This window comes from Nannobrachium achirus (genome assembly GCF_963921795.1).
Source record: "Nannobrachium achirus genome assembly, chromosome: 22".
Taxonomy (NCBI): Eukaryota; Metazoa; Chordata; class Actinopteri; order Myctophiformes; family Myctophidae; genus Nannobrachium; species Nannobrachium achirus.
The window spans coordinates 20986512-21012147 of record NC_137829.1 but is presented as its reverse complement, the minus strand read 5'-3'; the positions used below and the strand labels follow the sequence as shown (position 1 = coordinate 21012147).

At 43.7% G+C, this 25636-nt stretch overlaps 1 protein-coding gene across 3 annotated transcripts in view; it reads left to right on the top strand.

The window, feature by feature from the left end:
• LOC308308046 (partitioning defective 3 homolog B-like) overlaps positions 1–21561 on the top strand; it is a 438220-nt gene extending 416659 nt beyond the window's left edge. For all 3 annotated transcript variants that reach the window (XM_080753415.1, XM_080753414.1, XM_080753413.1), the window contains 3 exons: positions 11163–11378; positions 14628–14785; positions 17138–21561. In XM_080753415.1, the coding sequence (XP_080609541.1) occupies positions 11163–11378; positions 14628–14763 (352 nt within the window). In that variant the 3' untranslated portion in view covers positions 14764–14785; positions 17138–21561. The remainder of the gene's footprint in view (positions 1–11162; positions 11379–14627; positions 14786–17137) is intronic.
• The last annotated feature ends 4075 nt before the right edge of the window (positions 21562–25636 follow it).

Below are 25636 nucleotides of genomic sequence, written 5' to 3'. Positions count from 1 at the left end.
TGTGTGTGTGTGTGTGTGTGTCTGTGTGCGTGTGTGACAGTGTGTGTGTGTGGGTGTGCGTGCGTGCATGCGTGACTGGGTGTGAGCGAGAGAGAGAGAGAGAGAGAGAGAGAGAGGCAGGTGCAGAGAACTCATAACAAGCGCTTGTTTCCTCTCAAATCCATCAGAAATCTCTTAAATGCCAGGGTGTTACAAGGGCTCACATTACTCTTAATTACTGTCAGACCCCACGGGAAAGTCGAAACTTCTTTCTTGCTTCGACTGCACTTGATTCATCCTGGCCAGAGCACATGGCCGACACTGTGCATGTCCAAGTGCTTTCTTCGTCGGGCATTAAGGTACTTACCTGAACATCATTTGTCATGGTTCAACAAATCGAGACCGCTTTTGCTGTCATACGGAACGCCATTTAACTGCTTTTTGGCTTTGCTTTGATTACGTTAACCCTTGATTGCGTTAAACGGGTTTTAATGTTTCAGAAAGCTTACCCATATATGGCAAGTGTTCCGAGAGACATTCTCTTGCACGCGTGCAAACACGCACGCACACACGCACGCACACACACACGCACGCACACACACATATGTACTGTATACAGGTATGTATATGTCGTGGGAAAAAATACCTGAAAGCCACCCTTGAGTAAAACTCAAGATATCTTACCAGAAAGTTACTGAAAGTAAATGAAAGTCACCCATTGGAGTGTCTGATAACTGTATTTAATTAATTATCTGATATGAATTGTATTTGACAGAAAGTTATTTAATTTCAGGCCAGTCTTTGAGCTTTATGAAGTTTATTCTCAGTGGCACGCACCATCTTAATAACTTCCACACTATTTTCTTTTCAAAAGGATTTTTTTCCATTGGCTTAGAATTCCCATGTGATGAATACTTTGCGTGTCATGGAGAAATCTTTTGGAGTAAAAAGTAAAAAAAAAAAAAGTACTTAACACTTTCCGTGCCTAAAATGGAGATCTCAGTTTTTTCCTAATAAGTATACTCTTCTGTGCCAGCGTTTTCAGTGTTTTTGCTGTGTTTTTCGAGTGCGACGTGCACACTGTCGTGTGTGTGCTCCGATTCGTTGCGGAGCACTCTATACTAGTACTGTATGTGAGCGACACAGTGGCTTCAATGTGTATGGATGGGACCTCGTGGCGCTGTGGAAACCTAGAACTGGAGGAAAGCGTATTTCTTCTGCTGAAGAAGAATGGGACCGGATAGGGATCTGATGTTTTGTTTCCTAGTTATTGTGTCTCTTAGCAACTCCTAGCAACCGAGGAGCGATCAACGGATAAACAACGGCGATATGAATACGCTTATTAAATAAAGATACTAAGACGGAGATCTCATCTTTCTAATTAGTCTCTGGTTCTCTCCAGCTGTGCCAGTTTTCCTCCTCCTGACTATGGGATTTCTTTTCTTTTTTTTTTCTTTTTCTTTTTTGGAGAGGAGTGATTAGGAGGTTTGAACGCACCATAAGGGTTGGAGTTACTGCGCTTCCCTGTTTTATACTTAGTTCTGTAACGCATTGTGAACACGATCCGCTATTTTTGGGCTATTCTTTGGCTATTTTTAATGCTGTCCTAAAACTTTTATAAGTATGGCAATACAAACACACACATGTACTATTGTCAAGTTTTATCTTTATCTCTGTTTTCCTGTACAACCCTATTATATACTGTACGTGTGATTTGGTGCACATGCAAACGCACTTCTGTTTAAGTGTGTTTTACTACTTACTGTACTGTGTGTGTGTGTGTGTGTGTGTGTGTGTGTGTGTGTGTGTGTGTGTGTGTGCGTGCGTGCGTGCGTGCGTGCGTGCGTGCGTGCGTGCGTGCGTGCGTGCGTGCGTGCGTGCGTGCGTGCGTGCGTGCGTGCGTGCGTGCGTGCGTGCGTGCGTGCGTGCGTGCGTGCGTGCGTGCGTGCGTGCGTGCGTGCGTGCGTCCGTCCGTCCGTCCGTCCGTCCGTCCGTCCGTCCGTCCGTCCGTCCGTCCGTCCGTCCGTCCGTCCGTCCGTCCGTCCGTCCGTCCGTCCGTCCGTCCGTCCGTCCGTCCGTCCGTCCGTCCGTCCGTCCGTCCGTCCGTCCGTCCGTCCGTCCGTCCGTCCGTCCGTCCGTCCGTCCGTCCGTCCGTCCGTCCGTCCGTCCGTCCGTCCGTCCGTCCGTCCGTCCGTCCGTCCGTCCATCTGCGGCAGTGTGTGCGTGCGTGCGTCCGTAATGGTTTCCAACCCCTCATTCCCCCATAATCCCCAGCTGCTGAGCCCTGCTGACTAGGTTCCTGGAGGCAGCATTCCTAACTCGCCACCGGATTTACAACGGATTCCCCAAAGATTCCCACTCCATATTTAATGGGCCCGCTGCCCGAGATCTCAACTGGCTTCCCCGATACAACCCCAGCAAGTCACAATAGATTACTCATAGCGTCCCCGTCCGTCCGTTCCCAGCACATTCCAATTAGTTTTTCCACAAGACAAGACTTCATGTGTGCAGTAATTCCCAGTGATGCCCTGCACTGATTTGATTTTCAGCACTCTCTCAACTTAGACTCCTGATGACTCCATAGAGGAGCAGTTGTAGCTTTGTCTGCTAATTACAAGTTCACCGGTTCACTTCCCGGCCCCCGGATACGTGACAGAGGTATCACTGATCGCAGGGACGCGCAGAGAATGTTAGAGAGGCAGGGGCTGACATTTCTAAAGAGACCTTTTGGTGAAAATATGGAAAATAGCAGACCTCCAAGCTCACAACACGTCACAAGGCGACACTTTGTGTGCTTGGAGGTCGTCTATTTTCAGTATTTGATACCACACTAAACTAAGCATAAAAAAGGCAATACTGGACATGTGGCGTACGGCATGGATTTCTACACATATATAGAGGGCAGTTCTTTCAACATAAGACGCTGCATTCAAGCTCAGGAGAAGTTGAACAAGGCAATTCTCTTGAATGCTGCCTTCATGGAAAGGGGCGTTTGCATTACTTTCACCATAGTAAAAACTGCATTCATGGTTCTGGAGAGGGCACTTTTTACAGAGGGACAAAAGGGCAGGGGCTCAAGCCCCCTTTGATGTCTATGTGTGCACGTGCCTGACTTAACAAGACACTTAACCTCACCTACCTTTAACCCCCCACCCCACACACTCATCACGACCATCTGAGCAGCCATGAGCTGGGATGAAGCTGAAACAGAATTCCCCAGCTTGACTCTTTCAATCAGCCTCAAATACAGTGCGATCAGAGGTCCAATTGATTAATGTTGATTGAAGACTTTAGCTTGTGGACGATGACGCCAAACTCTATACTGGTGAAAAGTCGCTGAATGTTATCGACACGATCCGTTGATTTATTTACCTGTTTTATTGATGACCCACACAGTTCATCAGAAGATTTCATCATGAAAGCAACTCTTCCAACTTCCCATCCCATTAGCCTCTACTGCAGGGGTCTTCAACAGGGGGTCCGGGACCCCTAGGAGGTCCTCAGAGTTACTACAGGGGGTCCTCCAAATCTTTGTGTGATAGAAACTTTTTTTTTTCTGAGAATATTTGCCAAAAATAGCAGATCTAGTGCGAGGCGTTGTGAGCTTGCAGATCGGCTATTTTTGGCAAAGAGGTTAGTGTAGAGGGGAAAAGGAGCAGACTAAGTAGGCTACAGAGTGAAAGGTCAAGTTTATTAAGTACTGACGGTTCAAGTGGTTAAATATCTGAAAACACAAATTGACATGAATCCAAAATACACTGATGATTGTGCTGTCAAACCATGAAACTGTATGGAATCTATGAAAAGGTTGTGGGGGTCCCTGCTTCATCTCTCTCTCAGCTAAGGGTTCCTTGGCCCGAAAACGTTGAAGACCCCTTGTAGCTGAGGACTTGCAAAGGACTGTATAGTGGTGGGCATTTAGCACTCGCCCCTGTTTGTCGGTCAGAACAAATGTGCACAGGACCACATTGGTATAGTTGACTTGTAATTCACTTGCTCTTTATAGTGACAGTTTGACAGTATGACCGTTGACAGTATGGTCTGAAATAGAAAACCAACAGAAATACACATGTTCATATTCATCATAAGAAAATAAAACAATACTGTTCAAACTATTATTAATGAGCATATACTGTAGTACAAACAATGCCACACAACTCAAATAACTAAAGAACAGAGGCACAAACTCACAACATAAAGACTTACTTATCAGGAGTGACACACACTGCACAGAGGTCTTTACTGGAGGCAAACTGAACTCAAACTGACAAACTGGGTCTGACTTAAAACAGTAATTGCAGTGAGCAGGCTTCAATAACTATGTGTCCAATCAGCCTTCAGCTTGTTAAGGGACTGGCATGGCATACAATCAACATGAAAGCAAAAAGTACTTGAGTATCATTAGTGACAACACCTGTGTAATCATGGCCTTTCTTACAGCCGCCCCCAAATATATGAAGTATATTTGCTTAGTAGAAAGGCCACTAAGTGGGACCCACTGAAACAGCAGCACTGTCCTCTGTTCCCTCTGGGATGGTTGGCACAGGGCCACTGGTCTTGTGTAGACTTTTTGATCTTGACATGCACGGATCTGATGCGCCCATCCGCAGTAGGATGCACCTCAGCCTCTTGTCCGATAGGCCAGAGTGCATGTGGGAGTGGTGGATCCACTACCATGACCACTGCACCTTTCCCCATGTCTGCAGATATGATGTGCCATTTCTGACGGGCTGGGGTGGGCCGCCCCAGTAGCAGGTGGTTAAAAGTCACAGGACTGGGGTCAACAGGCTTTCCTGCTTTGAGGAGACGTGACTCATCTGGGAAGGTTTCTTGCTGTGCTCGTTCAGGGATGAGGTACACTGCCCTGCGGTAGTCGTCGCCATTTGGGTTCCTTCCTGATCGTCTTGGCTTGGCCACCTCTTGTGCCTTATCATCCAGAAGCTCCTTCCAGGTGCAATACGAGCTCTCACTTTCTGCAGGGGAGTTGGCTACTGCTGTGGTTAAGCTGCAGATGGTGGCCTCGCGTAGCTCAGAGACACCCTCTTCTGCAGCGGAGACTGGCTTAGTGGGCCAGTTGTCTGGGCTTTGGAGGAATGATGGTCCCTGGTTCCATCCTTTAGACTCAGAGAGGTCCATCAGAGTTTTTCCCATTGTGACGTCGTCCGCCAGGTTTAAAGATGCTTCCTCCTGCTTAAAGTGGGTCACCTCCTCAGTCCTATAGGGAAGGACATCTGCCTGCCCAAACTTTTCAACACTGCTTCGTAGTTCAGAGGTTTGGGGCAGGAGGGTGGTGAACAGGCACTGCTGTGGGCGGAGATGCCGCCCCGTCAGCTTTGTAGGACCCTGAAGAGTCCAGCCCAGTCTAGTTTTAACTGCGGCTGGCCCACCTGGTGGTCCCAACCTTACTCGCTCAATGGGCGTAACCAGGTGAGGATTGTCAGTCCCAATGAGTAAGAGAGGTCTGGCACGTTCAAAGGACTGTAACGGGAGGCCAACCAAGTGTTTGTACTGTTTCTGTAAACTCTTAACGGGGTATGAGTGGTCGGCTAGCCCCAGGCGTTCTGCTGTAAAGGCCCCCCTGATGGTGAAGCGTCTCTTGCTGTTAGAGGCAGGGGATATGTAAAATGAAACGGATGCACCATGCAGGGTTTCGATATCCTGCCGGATGGTCCTCAGGTCTAGGTTCTCTGGGGTTCCATGCAAACCAAGCTTTCTCGCAGCTCCTGGAAGGAGCATGGTACGCTCCGAACCATCATCCAGGACGGCATACGTGTCCAGACTTTTGTTTCCAGAGTGCAAGGTCACTCTGACAACTTTCAGCAAAACTCTATTGCGGTCAGGTGGACGGTCCAGATACAGCACATCAGTGGTGGTATGGACCAGGCAGCTCTCTTCATTAGGTGCTTCATTGGGTTGTCTGGTGTTCACCTCATGCAAGACTTGCAGATGCTTACCTTGGCAAATGCCACAGCGTTTCTTGAGGTTGCACTGTGCTGCCAGGTGAGACCCACCACAGCGCCAACATTTCTTATGAGCCCTGATCCAATCGGACACCTGGTCCTTGGACAGCTCCGTAATGGCAGAACACTGGTTTAGATAATGCTGATCATCATCGCAATAAGGGCAATAGGGTTTTCCATTGCTGCACTGGTTAGCAGGGTCACGTTGTGAATCTGAACTCTCCTCAGATCCATGTAGGATGCTAGTGGCTCTCTGCTTCTGGGGAACTGACTTCTCTTTAGTGTTAAAGGACTGTCCATCATAATCTAGACACCGGGCCTCGTATTGCAGCCACTCTGAAAAATCTAGCAGAGTATGAACGGCACTGGGGTTACAGAACATGGCGCGTCTGAAATCTCCCCTCTGTTCAGGTGGTAATTTGCTCAGCAGGCGAGCTACATGGGACCCGCAATGCAGCTCTGCCTCGCCATCTAGACCCAGGGTCCTAAGCATGCCCACTAAAGACCGGACCTGAAGGGCAAACTTTTGAAAGGCGTCATTATCTCCACGACGGATGTCTGGTGAGTCCATAACACTGGCAATCCTGTGCAGAGCAATTTGGTGGGGCTGACCATATTTCTCGCTCAGAGCGGCCATGGTGTCTGAGTAAGGGGTGGGAGAGTTTAGATATGAGTCTGCTACAAGTCTGGCATCCTCAAGCTCGAGGTGATCAACCAATATCTGGTATTTAAATAACTCAGTCCCATCTGGGGGTAGCAGGTTTGCTAGAGCCATCTTTAGCCGTGCAAATTCGGTGGGGTCTCTGTGTCTGAAGTGGGGAATGGTTGGCCTTGGCCCTCTGTAGGTTGACTCAATGTTAGCTATGAAGCCACTGGGAGATTGAAGGACATGTGTTGAATTGGACTGCCTCAACAGCTGAGGCTCGTTGCCTGTTGCAGAGTTGGGCTGAGTAAGTGGTGAACTGTGGGGGCGTGTTGCAGGTTGAGAAGGGGCCTGAGTGGATGGCACACTGTGGGGGCGTGTTGCATATTGAGGAGGGGCCTGAGTGTATGGCACACTGTAAGGGCGTGTTGTAAACTGAGGAGAAGGCAGATTATACGCCACACTGTAGGGGCGTGTTGCAGCTGAAAACCTGGATGGAGGAGGTGGTGGTTCTCTGCTCTGGTGAGGAACCACCTTGGCTTGGTCCTTTATGACCTGAAGCTCAGTCATTAACTTCTCCAGCATGCCTAATACTGGTTCTACAGGTGTTGGAGGCTGTCTCACCTCTTGTTCTGCGTCGTGCCAGTCTTCCTCATTGTCCTCCGCTAGGTTCTCGTCTGGAGGTGGAGGTGGTGTGTCGGCACCAGGTGGGTGCATTAGAGCAACCGGCTGTGGCTGCGTTTGGGGAGCTGGCCCCGCCTGCTCCAACTCCAAAGTAGGTATGTTCTGGGCAGCAGGTTGCTGGGGTGGTTCAGTGTTGTGAACGGGCACCATAAACCTCCTCATCTCCTCTTTAAACTGCTGAAGCTCTGCCAACTCTGCCTGCATCGCTCTGTGAGATTGCTGTAGTCTGCTATTCTCCCTGTAAATCTCCTCCATCTCTGATAGGTACTGTACTGGACGTCGTCTAGACCTCCACTGCTGCTCGAAGGGAGTGGAGTGTTCCACATAATCCTCCAGGGGCTCTTGTTGCCGTCGGTAGGCTGGCTGGTCAAGACAAGATTCCCTTTGACTGGCAATGGCCGTCTCCTCCTGAGAATAACCCCACTTATCTAAAGTAACATCCCATCTGTGGCTGGTGTTTGGAGGGTCACGTGTATAGATGAGGGGTGTCATCCTGGCAGCTCCCTCTGGACTCAGGTAGCACTCCTCTTCGGGCCCCGATCTATAATGTGTTGGACCTGAGGGAGTTGGGGCATGTCTCCTCCGATTGACATGACTTACTTCATAGTCCTCTAATCTATTAGTTGGATGGATCGGCCGCCTTGGTCGGACTATTGGTTCTGTATCCTCTTCATGGTGGTCCATAATGGGGCAGGGGTAAGTGCTACTATCCGGCTCGAAGGACCAAATTGTAGCTGAGGACTTGCAAAGGACTGTATAGTGGTGGGCATTTAGCACTCGCCCCTGTTTGTCGGTCAGAACAAATGTGCACAGGACCACATTGGTATAGTTGACTTGTAATTCACTTGCTCTTTATAGTGACAGTTTGACAGTATGACCGTTGACAGTATGGTCTGAAATAGAAAACCAACAGAAATACACATGTTCATATTCATCATAAGAAAATAAAACAATACTGTTCAAACTATTATTAATGAGCATATACTGTAGTACAAACAATGCCACACAACTCAAATAACTAAAGAACAGAGGCACAAACTCACAACATAAAGACTTACTTATCAGGAGTGACACACACTGCACAGAGGTCTTTACTGGAGGCAAACTGAACTCAAACTGACAAACTGGGTCTGACTTAAAACAGTAATTGCAGTGAGCAGGCTTCAATAACTATGTGTCCAATCAGCCTTCAGCTTGTTAAGGGACTGGCATGGCATACAATCAACATGAAAGCAAAAAGTACTTGAGTATCATTAGTGACAACACCTGTGTAATCATGGCCTTTCTTACATTACTCTGCTGCCATGCCTCTTCTTGCCCCCTCTCTCTATATATATATACATCTGTCTCAACTCTCCCTCCCTCCCTCCCTCCGTCTTCCCCGTGCCCATCTTCTCTTCATGGATCTTATCTCCGTCTTGGTGACGTTATCGAGGCCAGGAGCCAAATGCTGAGTGACAGACGGATTGACAGACAGATAGCAGTGCTCGCAGACCAACAGGCCCGGCAGACAGATAGAGATGGCCCGAGCAGAGAGGCGGGCCGGGTGACAGGCTGGCTGGCTGGCTGGTATTTAAGACAGACAGACATCTGAGGCATTTAGTCAATGTTTTTTTTTTTTTATCATTATATAAATGCAAACATCGCCTAAGGGCGAAAAGCGACCTCGCCCCCGGGACGGAATTCGCACAGTACGGAAATTCTTTTGCAAGTGTGATTTGAGTTGCGGTTGGTTGTTTAAAGGAGGACTTCACCACTTTTCAACATATCTTCATATAATTGGTCCTCACTAAAAAGAAAAATGCTTTTTTTATTTATTTTTTTCCTCAGAGGAGGGTTGTGGGCAGGTCAGAAACCCATCGTCTTGTGACATCATCGATTGGGAATAGAAGCTAATAGAAAATGCAGGCTTTCTATTCCTGAAAAGTTGCAATGTTAAAGTGGAAGCCATTGTTCTCGCAATAATAAAAATCTAAATATTAAAAAAAAAAAATGATGAATTTTTTCGTCACAAGACTATGGATTTCTGAACTTCCCACAGCTCTCCTAAGAGACTTGGACCGAGTAGAAAAAAATGTTGCTATTTATTATGAACATTAGTGAGGACCTATTATATGAAGATGGTTTGAAAAGTGGCAAAGTCCTCTTTTAAGTTGGACAAAATGTGGACAATATTTTCCCAAATATGGATATGACAGTTTTCAGAGTTAACCGCGACCTATGGTCGCAACAAAACATTTTAAAAAACAGACAAACAGAAAACTGTCAGAAAGGTGCCCACACACACACACACACACACACACACACACACACACACACACACACACACACACACACACACACACACACACACACACACACGCATCGAGACCGTGCTGGTTGCCTCCCATACAGATGCCTGTGTGTCACTTTGGGTGGTCAGCAGCAGTGTCTAACTAACCCACATGCCCATCATGTTTGGAATGTCTGCTTCTGCCTCTCCTGGCTCCATATCCATTTTGTGCGTGCGTACGCATGTCCGTGTGCGTGCGTGTGTGTCTGCGTGCGTGCGTGTCTATCTGCCTGTATGTCTCATGTGCGTGCACGGTTGCGTGTTCGTCCGTCCGTACATTTGCATGGCCGTGTGCACGTTAACCTCCCTCCGGGGCGACAGTGAGTGTTTAGCTCTGCGATTGGTTGGAAATGAGATATTCCAGTCCACTTAACCACAGACACAGCACTAAATGTTTTTGACACTTAGAAAGAGTAATGTGATTCTGCTCAGACGACACACACACACACCTACGCATGCACGGACAAGCGCACTCACACACACACACACACACACACACACACACACACACACACACACACACACACACACACACACACACACACACACACACAAACATGCACACGTATATTTTACAGCATACATAAATTTGAACTATTTCAAGCCAGCCCTTCAGTTAATGGACGTGGATTTTAAATAGAATGTGTTTTTCCAATGTTTGGACATCCGAAGCACTTTAACTTGCGCACACACACCATGCACGCACCCACACCCACACACACACACACACACACACACACACACACACACTCACGCGCGTGAATACACAAATGCCCCCACAAAAATGCAGGTTTGTGGGATAGTTACTGAATTAAAAAAGAGATACAGAAGGGGATGAGTGAGAGAGCGAGAGAGAGAGCTTGAGGGGGAAAGTGGGTCTGTAAGAGAGAGAGAGAGAAAATGAATACCTCATAATGTTAGCAATGTGCGCGACACATGTTTGTGTACTTGCTTACCACTGGGGATAAGGCATGGATATCTGTTAACAGGACTGGATTACCACAGCTGTGTGTGTGTGTGTGTGTGTGTGTGTGTGTGTGTGTGTGTGTGTGTGTGTGTGTGTGTGTGTGTGTGTGTGTGTGTGTGTGTGTGTGTGTGTGTGTGTGTGTGTGTGTGTGTGTGTGTGTGTGTGTGTGTGTGTGTGCGCGCGCATATGTGTGTAGGTGTGCGTTAGCTGATCCTAAGACTGTCACATGTCAGAATCTTGACATGTGATCATTGGCTCGGACGTGCTTGGTTGGGTCTGCCCCCCTCCCCCCCTTCTCTCTCTCTCTCTGTCTCTCTCCCAATCTCTATCTGTAGCCCTCTCTTTCAGTCAAATATTTGTATTTTTATTTCAACACATTATACATTAAACCCATTAAGACTAGTCTTGCGTGGCCAGAATGTTGATTCCCACAATTTGAAAATGCTCCCGTCATACAGTCTGGAGCAATTCTGCTATTTTTTAAAAGTTGAAGCATACTCTAATGGTTGAAGTGGTTGAAATCTTAAGTGACACAGATTTGCGTTCAGGCCTAAATTTAAATTGTGAACACTTCTTATGTTGCTGTGTCTCTTCCAGACGTGGGCCGCTGGATGCAGCTGACTATCCCATGCAGCCCTGGTCGGGTCATTACCCCGGGGCTCCGCAGCCCTCCCAGGGATACCCCCAGTCCCCGTCGTACCCCAACCCCAGCGCCCAGCCCGGCCCACCTTACCCCGGCTACCCGCCCAGTCAACCCTACCCGCGACCGGGGGACCATCGCGGCGTTGACCCCGGTTACTACCCACACCCAAGGTAAGTAAAGTACACTGTAGAACAATGTTAAATTGCTGCTCTTGGGGCACTTTGTCAATGCTGCTCTCAGAGCAGCTTAAATGATATGCATAGTGTAGAAGGTAGGATTGATATACCATAGATCCTACAGTCATTACACCTTCACTCTGACATGGGAACATTGTTTATGTCATTTAACCCATTAAATGTACAGATGCCTTTTAACTCAGTAGTTATATTTTAAAAAGATATAATAATAATAAATATTCAAAAATAGTAGATGATGTGAGCTTGTATATCTGCTATTTTTGAGAGCCACTGTTCCAAACCAATGTTCTAAATCCTAGGAGTTTTCTGTAGAAAAAAAAGTATGTTTCTATATACTTACAGTAGCTAAAATGACATGCTTTCCTGGTTTTAATAGGTTAGTAGATGTAGTAAATTATATTAGAATTTCTTTGAGTAGATTTGTTGATATATTGCTGTTGGCACAGTTTTGCAGTCCTTGCCCCACTTGCATTGTACTGCTAGTACCTACAGCAGTGGTCAGCAACCTTTTTGACATGAAGAGCCATGTTTTTATTTTCTTGATAGTCACTGTGCCATATTAACATTACGTTTAATTATGACCACATCAAAATATTTCCAACAGATTTGGATTGTCTATCAATAAAACAACCTTTTCCACTACTTCTTTAGAAATATTCACATCAGGACTAGGGCTGCGAATCTTTAGGTATCCCACGATTCGATTCAGAATCGATTCTTGGGGTCACGATTCGATTTTTTCTGATTCTTTCAAATACAAACGGTCCAAATCAGAAATGATTTTTTTTTTTTTTTTTTCGATTTAAAAACGATTCTCAATTCAAAACGATTCTCGATTCAAAACGATTCTCTTTTCAATTCATAAGATACCAGGATCTACTCCAGTTTGCTGGCATGAAAGCAGAGTACATTTACGTAACTTTTATAATTGTAAAGGTTTTATCAACTTATTGCAATAATGTAAACACACAAAGGTAAATCCAAGACAACATGTCTTGATTTATTCATGCTTGCACACATTCTTTCAACTTGTACAAACACAACATAATATCTTCTGAGGCTGACACTCTAGCTACTTCCAACAGTTACCAGAACATTTCATTAAAGTAATTAATTCAAATAAATCGATTTTTGGAAAATGAGAACCGATTCTGAATCGCACCATGTTAGAAACGCGATTCGGGTTCGTATCGATTTTTTTCTGCACCCCTAATCAGGACATTGTAATGATCGTTAGACTTCCTAACCAGTCAGATTTTGAATAAAAGTAGAATTTGCATATAGATCTGAGGGACTTATATATATTTTTTAAATATTGTATCTTAAACGAAAAATACTCTCTCTCACACTTATAACAGTGATACCCTCCACTGTGCCAAATGTTGGCACCCGTGACTAAGGTTGCCTACCCCTGACCTACAGTATGTGTGTGTGTGTGGTGACAATTAACCCTCTTGATTTAAATTAAAGCCCTAACTATTATCGTCACTGTCGGGCAGAAACCTTGTATCTCCAAGTTTCAAATGTGTAATTTTTTCGCAAAGTAAAGCCCTGCTTCATCATACAAGGCCGTCGCACAAAAGTAGTGAAAACAGGAGATCTACAAGCACACAACGCCTCGCACTGCGATGCGTTGTTTTTTGATCGGCTGTTTTTTGATCGGCTGTTTTTTGATCGGCTGTTTTCACTAGTTTAAATCATTTAAAAATGATAAATACAAAACAAACGGTTTTGGACATACAAGGTTTCCACCCGACAACGACAATATAGAAAAGTATTTCACAGCTATTCAACTACTTTAAAAACACCTGTCAGCATATATTTCCAGTGATAAACAAATAACCCTCAAGAGATTATTCATGAATTTACATTGAAGAGAGTGCTTGACCCGAGCTTATTTTCTGACCCTTGTTTTTGTTATGATGTGGCTTGACCTCTCCTTGGTTTTCTGACCTTTGTAGCTTGTTTTCTGCTCCCAGTGTATTAAAAGGTGTTTGATCTTTTATTTGTTTCACGTTCCAAACCGCTTGACTTCTCCTTGTCGACCCTCAGGGGTTTTATGTTAGGTCAGTGGTTCGCAAAAACCTTCTCATTTCAAGGACCCCCAGTTTGGCACGCACTACGCCACGGGCCCCCCCGTAACTTCCATTTGTACACCGTCAGACCTGTAAAGGTCCAAGGAAATTTCAGTGACTTTAGGGCAGGGCTGGGCAACCTTTTATTTCATCTTTTTTTTATTATTATTATTATTATTACTCAATATCAAATTGATTTTGAATGTACATAACAACCTATATTTTGTTATTTTCTTTCTTTAGACATATTTTCTCAACTCATAATTAGACTCCATCTCCCAAACTCTCTCTCTCCAGTCAGAGTTAGGAGTTTGAATGCATGTAGAATTATATGTGGGATGTAATTTGTATATACAGTAGATGTAATATATAAAAAAAAAAACAATACTCTCTCTCACATTTCACTTATGCCAATGTGCCATTGTTCACCCTCCCCTGTGCCAATGTTGGCACCCGTGCCTAAGGTTGCCTACCCCTGCTTTAGGGTCTAATGATGATAGGGATGATGCGCAAAGGTTGTCAGGTTCAAGTGACATCGATGGCAGCTGACCCACACATGCACTAGTACCATACCTCCTACCATACTACCATACTTCCTAAACGTCAAGGATGTCCACGATTACAACACCAGAGGCAGCTCCACAAATCACGTTCAACCCATTTGACTCTAAAAAAGGCACAAATTTGTTCTCCTGCTATACCACCAACATGTGGAACAGCCTTCCACAAGCCCTAAAGGAGTGTAAATCCCTAACCTCCTTAAAAATCGGTCTGAAAAGTCACCTACAGACGGCTGCTACTCGAAACTTGTAACAGACTAAGCCTAAACTTACCCCCCCCCCTTTCCACTGTAAATATTCCTTTTCTTTTTGTTTTATTTTCCTTTTTTCTTATTTTTAATGCTGTTTTCCCTTTTGTTATTGATGATATCCTATGCCAAGTACTGTGTTCTATCCGTCTATCTTTCAATGTTATATGAGATACATAAAGTGGTTCCTGTGTAAATAAGACGAAAGGCTTACTAGGATCTCCTTTTAGTTGACCTTGTACCAGTGATTTGTACTGTCAATCAATCAATCAATCAATCAAAACCAAAAGCGCCACTGCCATTCAAACTGACATCTGGTTGTTTGTTTGCTTCTCATAGCCCCCACCATCAGCCCCAGCCCCAGCAGAGGGGCCCCCTGCGGCAGGACGTGCCCCCGTCCCCTACCCCTCCCCTCCGCGGACCCCGCTACGACACCATGACGCGTGGAGCAGGAGGCGGAGGGGGATACAGGTAGGAGGGCGGGAAGGAGCTTCCAGGTAACGTCTGAGAAGATATGGCATTCTAATTCTAAGATGAAGAGTTTGAGTTTTCTACCAACATTTTGGGGGTACAAAAGTGATACGTTTAAGTATTATACAAGAATAAATAAATAATAAACAGCTGTGGCTCCTGTCCCAGCATGCAGGGCAAGCCACAAATAGTCCACATGAGCACGTTGCACATTTTTAAACGGTAAATATCATAGAGTTGCGGAATCTTTATAATTTTTACACCTGCAATGGCTAGTTTTAAAATTTGTTTCCGAAATGCCATACAACAACAAGTGTGGACAGCTTCTCTCTGAGGCTAGTTTCAGAACATAATGATATGCACGCTCAACTCCGCCCCTCCCCCCACAACAGCAGATAACCACACCTACATTTTAGAGTTCTTAACTCATCTGGTGCCGATCCCGAACTAGTTCGGCTTTATTTCAATCCAATACAATCTTTTTTTTATTAATTCACTTACCCCGAGCTGCTTGTAGAGTCGTGGGTGGTCCTGGCTCGCTAGCCAGCACATAGTATAATACTATTAGTGGACAACAGCAAAGTCTAACTTCAGAACTTATCAAGACGTCCTATATTGTGTACATGGTTGCTTCACTCTTCTGCTCATATGAACCCCACTAGAGTTCAGTTTAAAGAATCCTACAGCACAAAGGTGCGGTAGATTTTTCATTCCATTTCACCTTTATATTTATTCAGGAAGCTCTCTTTTCCATTGACGCCCTGTTTACAGTAAACACAGCATATAGAATGAAGCTGGTGCAGGGCGTGGTACTTAAGAGATGCCTTTAACGTTATGCTTAAACTTTCATTAATGCATTTTAACTGCAGCTGTGTGGAGCCCGACACAGAACATCTTCTGTGAGAGATGATAAAAGAATGCAGTAGATCTTAACATAATCATACAGCTATAACCACTGACGAGTAGATGGAGAAAGTGGAATGCAGCAAAGTGGAGATCAGTGGAGTTAAGCAGTTAGAACTTTCCAGAGAGCACTTCAAAGCTTTGTCCATTTCATAGAGGCAAAAAAGTGATAATTTAACCACTTTAACCACTCAAACTCCATATGGTTGAGTGGAGTCGCTCAGGGCTCTATACCAGTGCCCTTTCTGTTGATGCCTTGCTGGGAATGCTGGGGTTTAAGTCGTTCAGCTCGATTTCAACTTTGGAAACCAATTGCCGATCTACTCAGGCTCACAATGCATCGCGATGTGGTGCTTTGTGAGTTCGTAGATCTGTTATATATATATTATTTTTTACCTGTAGTGACCAAATTAGGGAGGCCAGTTTTTAAAGTGATTAATGAATGTATGGTTGCAGATCAAAATTGGATTTATCTGCAACAAAAAAAAGAAAGAGAGGAATATGCACGCTCAACTCCGCCCCTCCCCCCACAACAGCAGATAACCACACCTACATTTTAGAGTTCTTAACTCATCTGGTGCCGATCCCGAACTAGTTCGGCTTTATTTCAATCCAATACAATCTTTTTTTTATTAATTCACTTACCCCGAGCTGCTTGTAGAGTCGTGGGTGGTCCTGGCTCGCTAGCCGCTAGCCAGCTAGCCGTTCTACTCTGTCCGACGATATATTCCATTAAAAATGGTTTAAAATACATTTTTGAGCTCCCCAATGTTCACCCGATGTTCGGCGCCGCTTCCGATGAGTACACGAGTGTGCCGATCCCGAAGTAGTTCGGCTTTATTTAATTAAATGAATAAAATGATAAGAGGCCTTCTGAAGCCTGGCTTGATTTTTGTAGCTACTAGCCGAAAGCTAACAACGTCCCGGCCGGCCGTAATTTGCGAACGCAATCGCCAATCTCCGCCTAATCCAATGAAAGACCGCATCTTTAAGGGCTTATATCTCTTTTTTGTGTTTTAGGAAAGCGGCGCGAGGTTTATTTACGGCGAAATCGCCCAAAAATGATCTTTTAGATGACAAAATGGGAATAGCCATTCTGTTAGCATCTTCATCCGGGACATTTCCATGCCGTGCATGAACGTGAGGACGTCAGGTCCTGGAAGCTGAAGTCCTGGAAGCTAAAGCGCTGGCCTATGAGAGATGCGCTGGCATTCTTTGGCCCCTAGAGGGCGCTGGCGCTCAAAGAGTTAATATATTCTGAATTCTGATCAAATAAATAAAAAGGTGGGGTTTCATGTACCTTTAATTTGCATAATGACAAAATTGGCTACTCTTAAATGGTAAAATCAAAATGGGGGTATAGCGTTTTGGAGAAAACTCCTCAACTTGAGGTGCAAGTCAAATCGGAGGAGGAACACAGCTATTTACCTTCCCTGTAAAGATAAATGTTTAACATTGTGTGTGATTGGTTCCAGGTACCCAGGGGAGCCCGGTCCTGAGTGGTACGGCTACATGGGAGAAGGCCCGCACCATCACCAACCCAACCCCCGACAGAAGAACTCCACCACTGCAGCAGTGTAAAGGCCCTGTCCATGTCCACACAATGCACAGTGCCAGCCGTTCATATCTAGCCACACACCACTGAAATTGTGCAGGAAACATTTATTTTCCCCTTTCATTTTATGATTTTAATCGCCGGCGTTATGAAATAATAACTGAGTAAATTGAATAATGGCATGATACGGCCTGGCTAGCGATAACGGCAAAGCTAACTGAAGCAGGGTTAATTACAAAGCAGCAAGCGTGATGCATTGAGTGTATTGTTATTATGAAGTCTTTGATTTACTCAGAGCATTATGCTTTAATCTGCCTGTGTAGTGCAAGATGGTTGAGAGTTTAGCACAAGCCAATTGGTAAAGCTGTGGCCAGCCACGATCAAACAAAACAGTAATTTAATCTATTTAAAAAAATGTATTGAGACTGAGAGACAGGCATAGATTAACCAGCACATAGTATAATACTATTAGTGGACAACAGCAAAGTCTAACTTCAGAACTTATCAAGACGTCCTATATTGTGTACATGGTTGCTTCACTCTTCTGCTCATATGAACCCCACTAGAGTTCAGTTTAAAGAATCCTACAGCACAAAGGTGCGGTAGATTTTTCATTCCATTTCACCTTTATATTTATTCAGGAAGCTCTCTTTTCCATTGACGCCCTGTTTACAGTAAACACAGCATATAGAATGAAGCTGGTGCAGGGCGTGGTACTTAAGAGATGCCTTTAACGTTATGCTTAAACTTTCATTAATGCATTTTAACTGCAGCTGTGTGGAGCCCGACACAGAACATCTTCTGTGAGAGATGATAAAAGAATGCAGTAGATCTTAACATAATCATACAGCTATAACCACTGACGAGTAGATGGAGAAAGTGGAATGCAGCAAAGTGGAGATCAGTGGAGTTAAGCAGTTAGAACTTTCCAGAGAGCACTTCAAAGCTTTGTCCATTTCATAGAGGCAAAAAAGTGATAATTTAACCACTTTAACCACTCAAACTCCATATGGTTGAGTGGAGTCGCTCAGGGCTCTATACCAGTGCCCTTTCTGTTGATGCCTTGCTGGGAATGCTGGGGTTTAAGTCGTTCAGCTCGATTTCAACTTTGGAAACCAATTGCCGATCTACTCAGGCTCACAATGCATCGCGATGTGGTGCTTTGTGAGTTCGTAGATCTGTTATATATATATTATTTTTTACCTGTAGTGACCAAATTAGGGAGGCCAGTTTTTAAAGTGATTAATGAATGTATGGTTGCAGAGCAAAATTGGATTTATCTGCAACAAAAAAAAGAAAGAGAGGAAGATTCAGAAGGTTAAATGTGAGAGCTAAGTGAAGCCCCTTCATAGAGGGCTTGTGCCAGCCAAGCAGCAAGTCATTTTGCCCAAAGACTTTCACTCTGTTGAGATGAAAAGAGTTCAGAAAGCCCACAACATGTTCACAGTTTCATGTTGTCTTGATCTTTCTGTTCTTTGTGAAAATAACAATAGTACATATGTACATGACATTGAGATTACATTAAAGCTTTAAAATGTGGATTTGTCTATCGTTAGATGGATAGTAAACAAGTCTACAGTGCATTTAATGTTTTAGCCAGAGATTATATACAGTTATGAGCATTTGTAGGACCTTTAATGAATCTTTAAAGATTGATTGTTGTGTGTTGTAGATCACAACACAAAACGTTGCAGAAACTTTTAATGTGCATATAGTGTTTCTTTCTTTTTCCCCCCTTTTTTTAACAAAGAATGAAATTGAAACAGCTGTGAATTATACAATTAGATAGATAATTAAATAGGTTTTGGTCAAAGCATTTCAGCATCTACTAATGTTTTATAAATAAAGTGACACATGAGGCCCATTTAACTCTACTTGCCAAACAGGGTGAAGGCCACTACAGTACTTTTAATGAAAGCACCATGTTTTCCTTGGTATTATCATCTGGTGTACTGCATATTTCTCTGTGAATACATTTTGTAAACGTTCATATGATTAATGTACCCTTTTGGTACAGTGTATGATACATTATACTTCCTAAATCATGATCATTTCCTGTCATAATAATTTTGATTGATGATATGTAGTTTTTTTTATATACTTCTTCACTGGTCAGAACCTAGAGCAGATTAACTGTGCACCAAAACCAACATGTCCTGGGAAAGACATTTCAAAACTCGGTTTTAAAAACTTCACATTTAGCCCACATCCTAGTTTCTAATCATTCCTAAAACTATATGTTTCGACTCAACATTTCAAGACACGTCCTCTTTTATGCCATAATCTCAAACAACATTTCAGAATGTAGTTCGATAATAGTTATGTTTACCATTGAAGGTCCTCGTTGCTTTCGCGTGTGTGAGGGTGATAATGCATGCCCAAATTAGAGACATCAGTGATTAAGGTGCTGTCCTCTTTGATGTGGCAAAAGTGGCTACATTATGCAATAAATCAGTATTAATCCATCCTGGCCAACCTGCCTTAATAAACTGCAATCATCGTACATTCCTTTTATACAAGACATCATAGCGATGGTCGGAATGTAGAGCTTAAAAAAAAACTTTTTTACAAAAACATACCACTACATTCCGGATTTTGGGGTGTTAAATTGACAGGATTTAGCTGTGTACATATTTCTACCATATATTCCATGTAGACACTCTTTAAACCACTAATGATGAAGTATTTCTAACTGTCGTGATGTTCCACTTTTTTATTTTATTTATGGCAGCCCTCATAGCTTAGAAATAAGTATTCGGCCTTAGCTCAGATTATTTTGTTGAAGCTTTTTCTTTCCTGCCAGGTGTAGCAGATTTGATTGATTAACACAATACATATGAAGTCCTACAATGAATGTTAAGTAATCGCCGTGTGGATGTGTAATAATGCCGAAACGTTGCAAATATATTGTGAAATACTGTTAAAAGGTTTGTCGAAAGGTCAGTGGAATGCAGGGACAAAGAGGGCGAGAGAACAGGAAGGAAGAAAGGAAAGTACACAAGAAGGTCGAGAAGGCAGAAGGGAGAGGATGGATGTGTTAATTTTGACGATTAACTTTGACGTAGATGTTCGTTGACTACGTTTTTTTCACTGACGAAAACTAAATAAAAACGACTAAAACTAAGACTAAAATAAATATATTGACAGTTTCATCAACAAATAAAAACTAGACTAAAATGTTAGGGCAGGACTCGTGGAGAAGAGATCCAGTAGAGTAGAATATTGTATATTTAGTCGACTAAAACTAGACTAAACCTAAACTTTTCAGATGACTAAAATGTGATTAAAACTAAATGAAATTTCATTCAAAAGACTATGACTAAACTAAATACAGATTTGTTGTCAAAATTAACACTGATAGGAAGAAATGATGGAAGGGTTGATGACTGTTAAGAAGGAGGAAAACGAGAAGGATATAAGTGATGGAGAGATAGGGGCAGGGGGAAGAGAAGTAACCGACAATGGAAAAGAACTGACCGTAGTAGAAAGGATGCGCGAACCCAAAAGCTGACACAATGGTCCATAAAATGTCTGAAACTCCCACTCAGGTACTTCTGATCAATGACCCTTTAATCAAAAGTAGGAGGCGGATGTGGGTTGAGCTTCATGATGATGATGATGAAGAGGTGTGTGTGTGTGTTTGTTCATTGTTTAGTTAATCATCAAGCTCTTCAGTTGATGGACATGTTGAACTGTGGAGTTGTATCTAAATGCTGGTTCAATGGCTTGTGCAGCTGCCAACTTTCAGTGAAGTTGTGCCATCAGTCATCATGTCATAGCTCTCATACACCAAACACAATTCATTGTATGTATTTTATTTTATTGTTTATTTTTTACTGTGGTTCCCTATTCATATACTGAATCCTGTGTATACCAGAGCCATACATACAGTACATATAATTTGGTCAATGCACTGTTATATAATGAGGAAGCTCATATCATTTATTTTTCAAATAGAAACTTTAAAAAATAAAGAAAAATGTGACAGCAATTCAGATCAGTTTATCGCGCAAGAAAGCAGTTCCTATGTGGTTGAGCAAAACACCCTGTATGTATGTATGGCCCTGGTTAATTTGCAGTATGTTACAGTAATTGCACAGCTGTTCCTATATCAGTAGGTACTATCCAGAGCGCTTTGTATGAAGAGTTCTGGTTTGACTGGCTCTCTAATGCACAGAGACCAGCCACTGAAGGAACCAACATCATAACCTCTTTAAAGTAGTATAACATAACGTGACATGATTTTTTTTAAACTCTGATTGTATCCAAAAAATCAATATTAGCATAACAATGATAACCAGATTTTTTCTATTTAAGTTTTATAGCATTTCTTTGCATTAAAGAAAATTCATGTTTAAACACTTTTTCCCCCCTTTTCTTTATTATTATTATTGTCTCCGCAAGGCCGAAGACATGTCCGAGACTCTGTTTTGCACCCTGTCCGCTGTGTGTGTGTGTGTGTGTGTGTGTGTGTGTGTGTGTGTGTGTGTGTGTGTGTGTGTGTGTGTGTGTGTGTGTGTGTGTGTGTGTGTGTGTGTGTGTGTCCGTGTGTGAACCGCTGATCTCCGGCAACGTTGGCAACTATGTATACAATAGATTTGGTAAAGGGGGCATGGTGGCGCAGTGGTTAGCGATTCGCCTCACAGCTAGAAGGTCCTGGGTTCGATTCCCGCTGGGGGGTGCTGGGGCCGTGTCCGCTCCTCCGCGTCATCAGCGCCCACACCCTAGGTGAGGTTGGCGATAGGGCCTTTCTGTGTGGAGTTTGCATGTTCTCCCCGTGTCTCCTAGGGTAGATATACCCTCACAAAAATATGCAGTAATTCTGGTCTCTATAATGCCTCCCCCTGGCCAGCCCGATGGAGGGGAAAGGAACTGGTTGGAATAACGTGTCCCTTCCACGCGTTATGTCCAAACCGGGGAAATCCCCACTGTCAGGTGAAAAGAAGCAACTTGGACTCCTCATGCATAGAAGGAAGCATGAGGTCAGTCCGTTGTCTCCCCAGGCGCGGCAGAGGGAGAGCAGAGCCCAGGATTACATAGGCAATTGCACTGGGTGAAAATGGGTTACAAAATCGTGGGATAAAAAATAATAAAAAAATAATAATAAAAAAAAATGGTAAGATTGGCTTCCAAAGTTTGCAGGATTGGTCCGTTTTGAACAAACTGCCTCAAATCATGAAAACAGTGTGCTTTCTGTGAAATTTTGCACGTACATTCCCACCAGGCAGAGGTATACAGGCCGATAACTGCATCAATCTGGGTAAAACTTTTTATGTACACTCCCTAGAGACCATGAGGTATAACCTTTACCCTGCATTTTTTCCATCTGCCTTTTATAGCGCCACCAGGAGGCAGAATTGTGGAGCGGTGAAACCACGCTCCCAATGTTTCGCTTTGTATGAACTGCAATACCGCTGGTGACCAGTGGTAGGCCTGTACACACACACACACACACACACACACACACTGTACAGCTGCTGAAATTCACAGCTCCACTTCGAACCGAGGTTAGATTCTTTATATTATTACAGATTTTATAGAAATTTCATGCAAATCAGTACACATGATCAATATAGTCATGTGATCAAGTCAGATCTGTTAGATTTTTCATATTCCATCCTGATTGACATCTAAAGTTTGAAGGAGTTTGAACAAAATGCTGCAAATCATGAACGCAGCATCCTATTGCTGTGTGCACGCAAATTTGCATGCCACCCGTTAAACATTGCCCTATTATAGTGACACCAGGATTTTTTTTTTTTTTTTTTACAATATTTTAGTTTAAAGCTAAATCAGTTCTGTTCTTGTCCAAACACTTCAAGACGGATCCGCTTGATTTGTCATATTCCATGCTGATTGGTGAATTCCAAACATTTCTGTCCCACAATAGCCTACCTGACCTGGCGGAGACCTGTAAATGGTAAATGGTAAATGGTGCATTTATATAGCGCTTTTAATCCAAAGCGCTTTACATAGATTGTGCATTACATTCACCCATTCACACACACATTCATACACCGGTGGCGGAGGAAGCCATGCAAGGCACCAACCTGCTCACCGGAGGCAATTAGGGGTTCAGAGTCTTGCCCAAGGACCCTTCGACATTAACTCAGGGGGAGCCAGGATTCGAACTGGGAACCCTTCGGGATTTATACCCTTCGTGCTCTAATACCAGTTTCTCTACCCCTGAGCTATGCCGCCCCTGCCCCTGCTCCGAGGAGCACGTTATTATTGTTATTATTTCTTTACCAAACTTGTCGTACTTCTAATTTTGTTCAGTGTGTGCGTGTTTCTTTTTCCAGTGGCAGGAAAGTTCCCTGTGCATCTGCTAAGGTTAATTAAATATGAGTCAGGAGAAATTATTTCCCTGACGTCCTCCATGCCAAGCAAGGCGAATCATTAACATTCCCAACCTAATTTAGCCCGCCGTTTAAGCACTAGATAAATTGTACCTTTGTGATAAGAGATAGGTGCTGGCCCCAAATTAATGCCAGACTAATTATCAATTAGGACAGGGGAGATAAGGTGCAGAGATTGCAGTGGCAGAGTTTTTACAGTGTTTGGCATGTATATATATATATATATATATATATATATATATATATATATATATATATATATATATATATATATATATAATTGCGACCCTAGGTCGCAGTTAACTATGAAAACAGGCACATCTTGTCCGTACGTCCTTCCTTCATTCCTTCCTTCTGTCTCGCCTCAATTTCGTTGACATTGTGACATATCACATTGTGACATCACCTCATCAAAAATCAAACCCTGGATATCCATACATGGAGACGACAGGATCATCACCTAGATCTTCCTCTCTTCATATATGGTGCTGACCATACTCATAGAATCCCTTTTTCTGCCCATCAATATTTTTTTTCAAGATTAGTTTTTGGGGCTTTTATGCCTTTATTGATAGGACAGTAGACTGACAGGAAATGGGGGGATAGATGGGGAGTGACATGCGGAAAAGTCATCCAGATCAGGAATCGAACCGGCGACGCCAGTAGGCATTCATGCCTATGTGGTATGCACCTAGACCAGTAGGCCAGTAGGGCGCCCCCTGCTCATCAATATTAAGCCCATATCTGGGAATGCCCATACAACAGAATCCCTTTTAGGGCGAGGTCGCTTTTTGTCCTTAGGCGTCTTACTGGTATATTTACGTACAAGCTGAGCAAAGCTGGGTCACAGTGCTCTGATTAATTTGAGTTTAGTCCCAGTTTGGGACTAACAGGATTGGCTCTATGGGCAGTAGTGGTGGGGAAACGCTGTCTGCCGTCAAAGAAGTTCCAGGTAATAGGAGTCAGAGCCCAGGGGAACATGTTATCAGACCCAAAGTAATTAGCATATCCCAGACCTTTCAACCCACGGGGAGAGAGAGAAGGGACGTAATTAAATTCTCCCGAGTCATTCCCCGGGATTAGTTTTCTGCCCGGCTGTCCAGGACATGTTAGCGGTGTGAAGTTTCTTTCATTTGCAAAACGACCGGGGAGGATTTTCGTTTTGAGTTTCATCTCCACCCCCCCATGTGGAGGAGGCATCCCGTGAGGAGAAAAGGGGGTTTGATTATAAATACAAACCGACTAACGTCAAAGGAAGGATTCTCACAAGGAAAGAAAAAAAAAGAAAATGCTGACCACAATTTCGTATGTCGGAAAGTTTCAGTATACTGTATTTGTATCAGATATCACTGGACAGTACTTATTTTGTGTTAGAGTAGACACTGTGGTTTTAACCAGCAGTCTGCGCAAATAATTCATTACAGCACAACATGAGTTTTGTCAGCTTATTGTTAAACCCCATTAGACTTACTGCATAATGCATTCTACCACTTGCCGGTATATCTACATAAATTCAATTTCCAGTAGATGTAAGTAACCTAAGATATTGGCAGCTAGACATAGCTAAAATGTCTGTCTGTCTGTCTGTCTGTCTGGCTGGCTGGCTGGCTGGCTGGCTGGCTGGCTGGCTGGCTGGCTGGCTGGCTGGCTGGCTAGTTGTCTATCTGTCTAACTCACTAAACATGGCTGCTTACAAGTTACTAACCAACAGGCTTACAGTCTGTTCTCACTAGCTGTCAAACTCCCTCTTTCTCTCTTTTCAACTGATATGTTGATTGAGTGTCTAAAGAAGCTGTCTACATTAAAGTGACATTGACTTTGTGCTGTGCTGGCAGGGTGACTAGCTGGCCCGCCCTGAATGTCTTGCCAGTCAGTCATTGTAACTGACTGGCTGTGTAATTGCTCCAACCTCTCTCTCTCTCTCTCTCTCTCTCTCTCTCTCTCTCTCTCTCTCTCTCTCTCTCTGCTGCTTTGGCATATTGTAATTATTAGCAGTTATTATTAGTATAGGTTTTAATTAGCGTTGGAAGGCATTGTAATTAGGATTTCCAATCACAAGG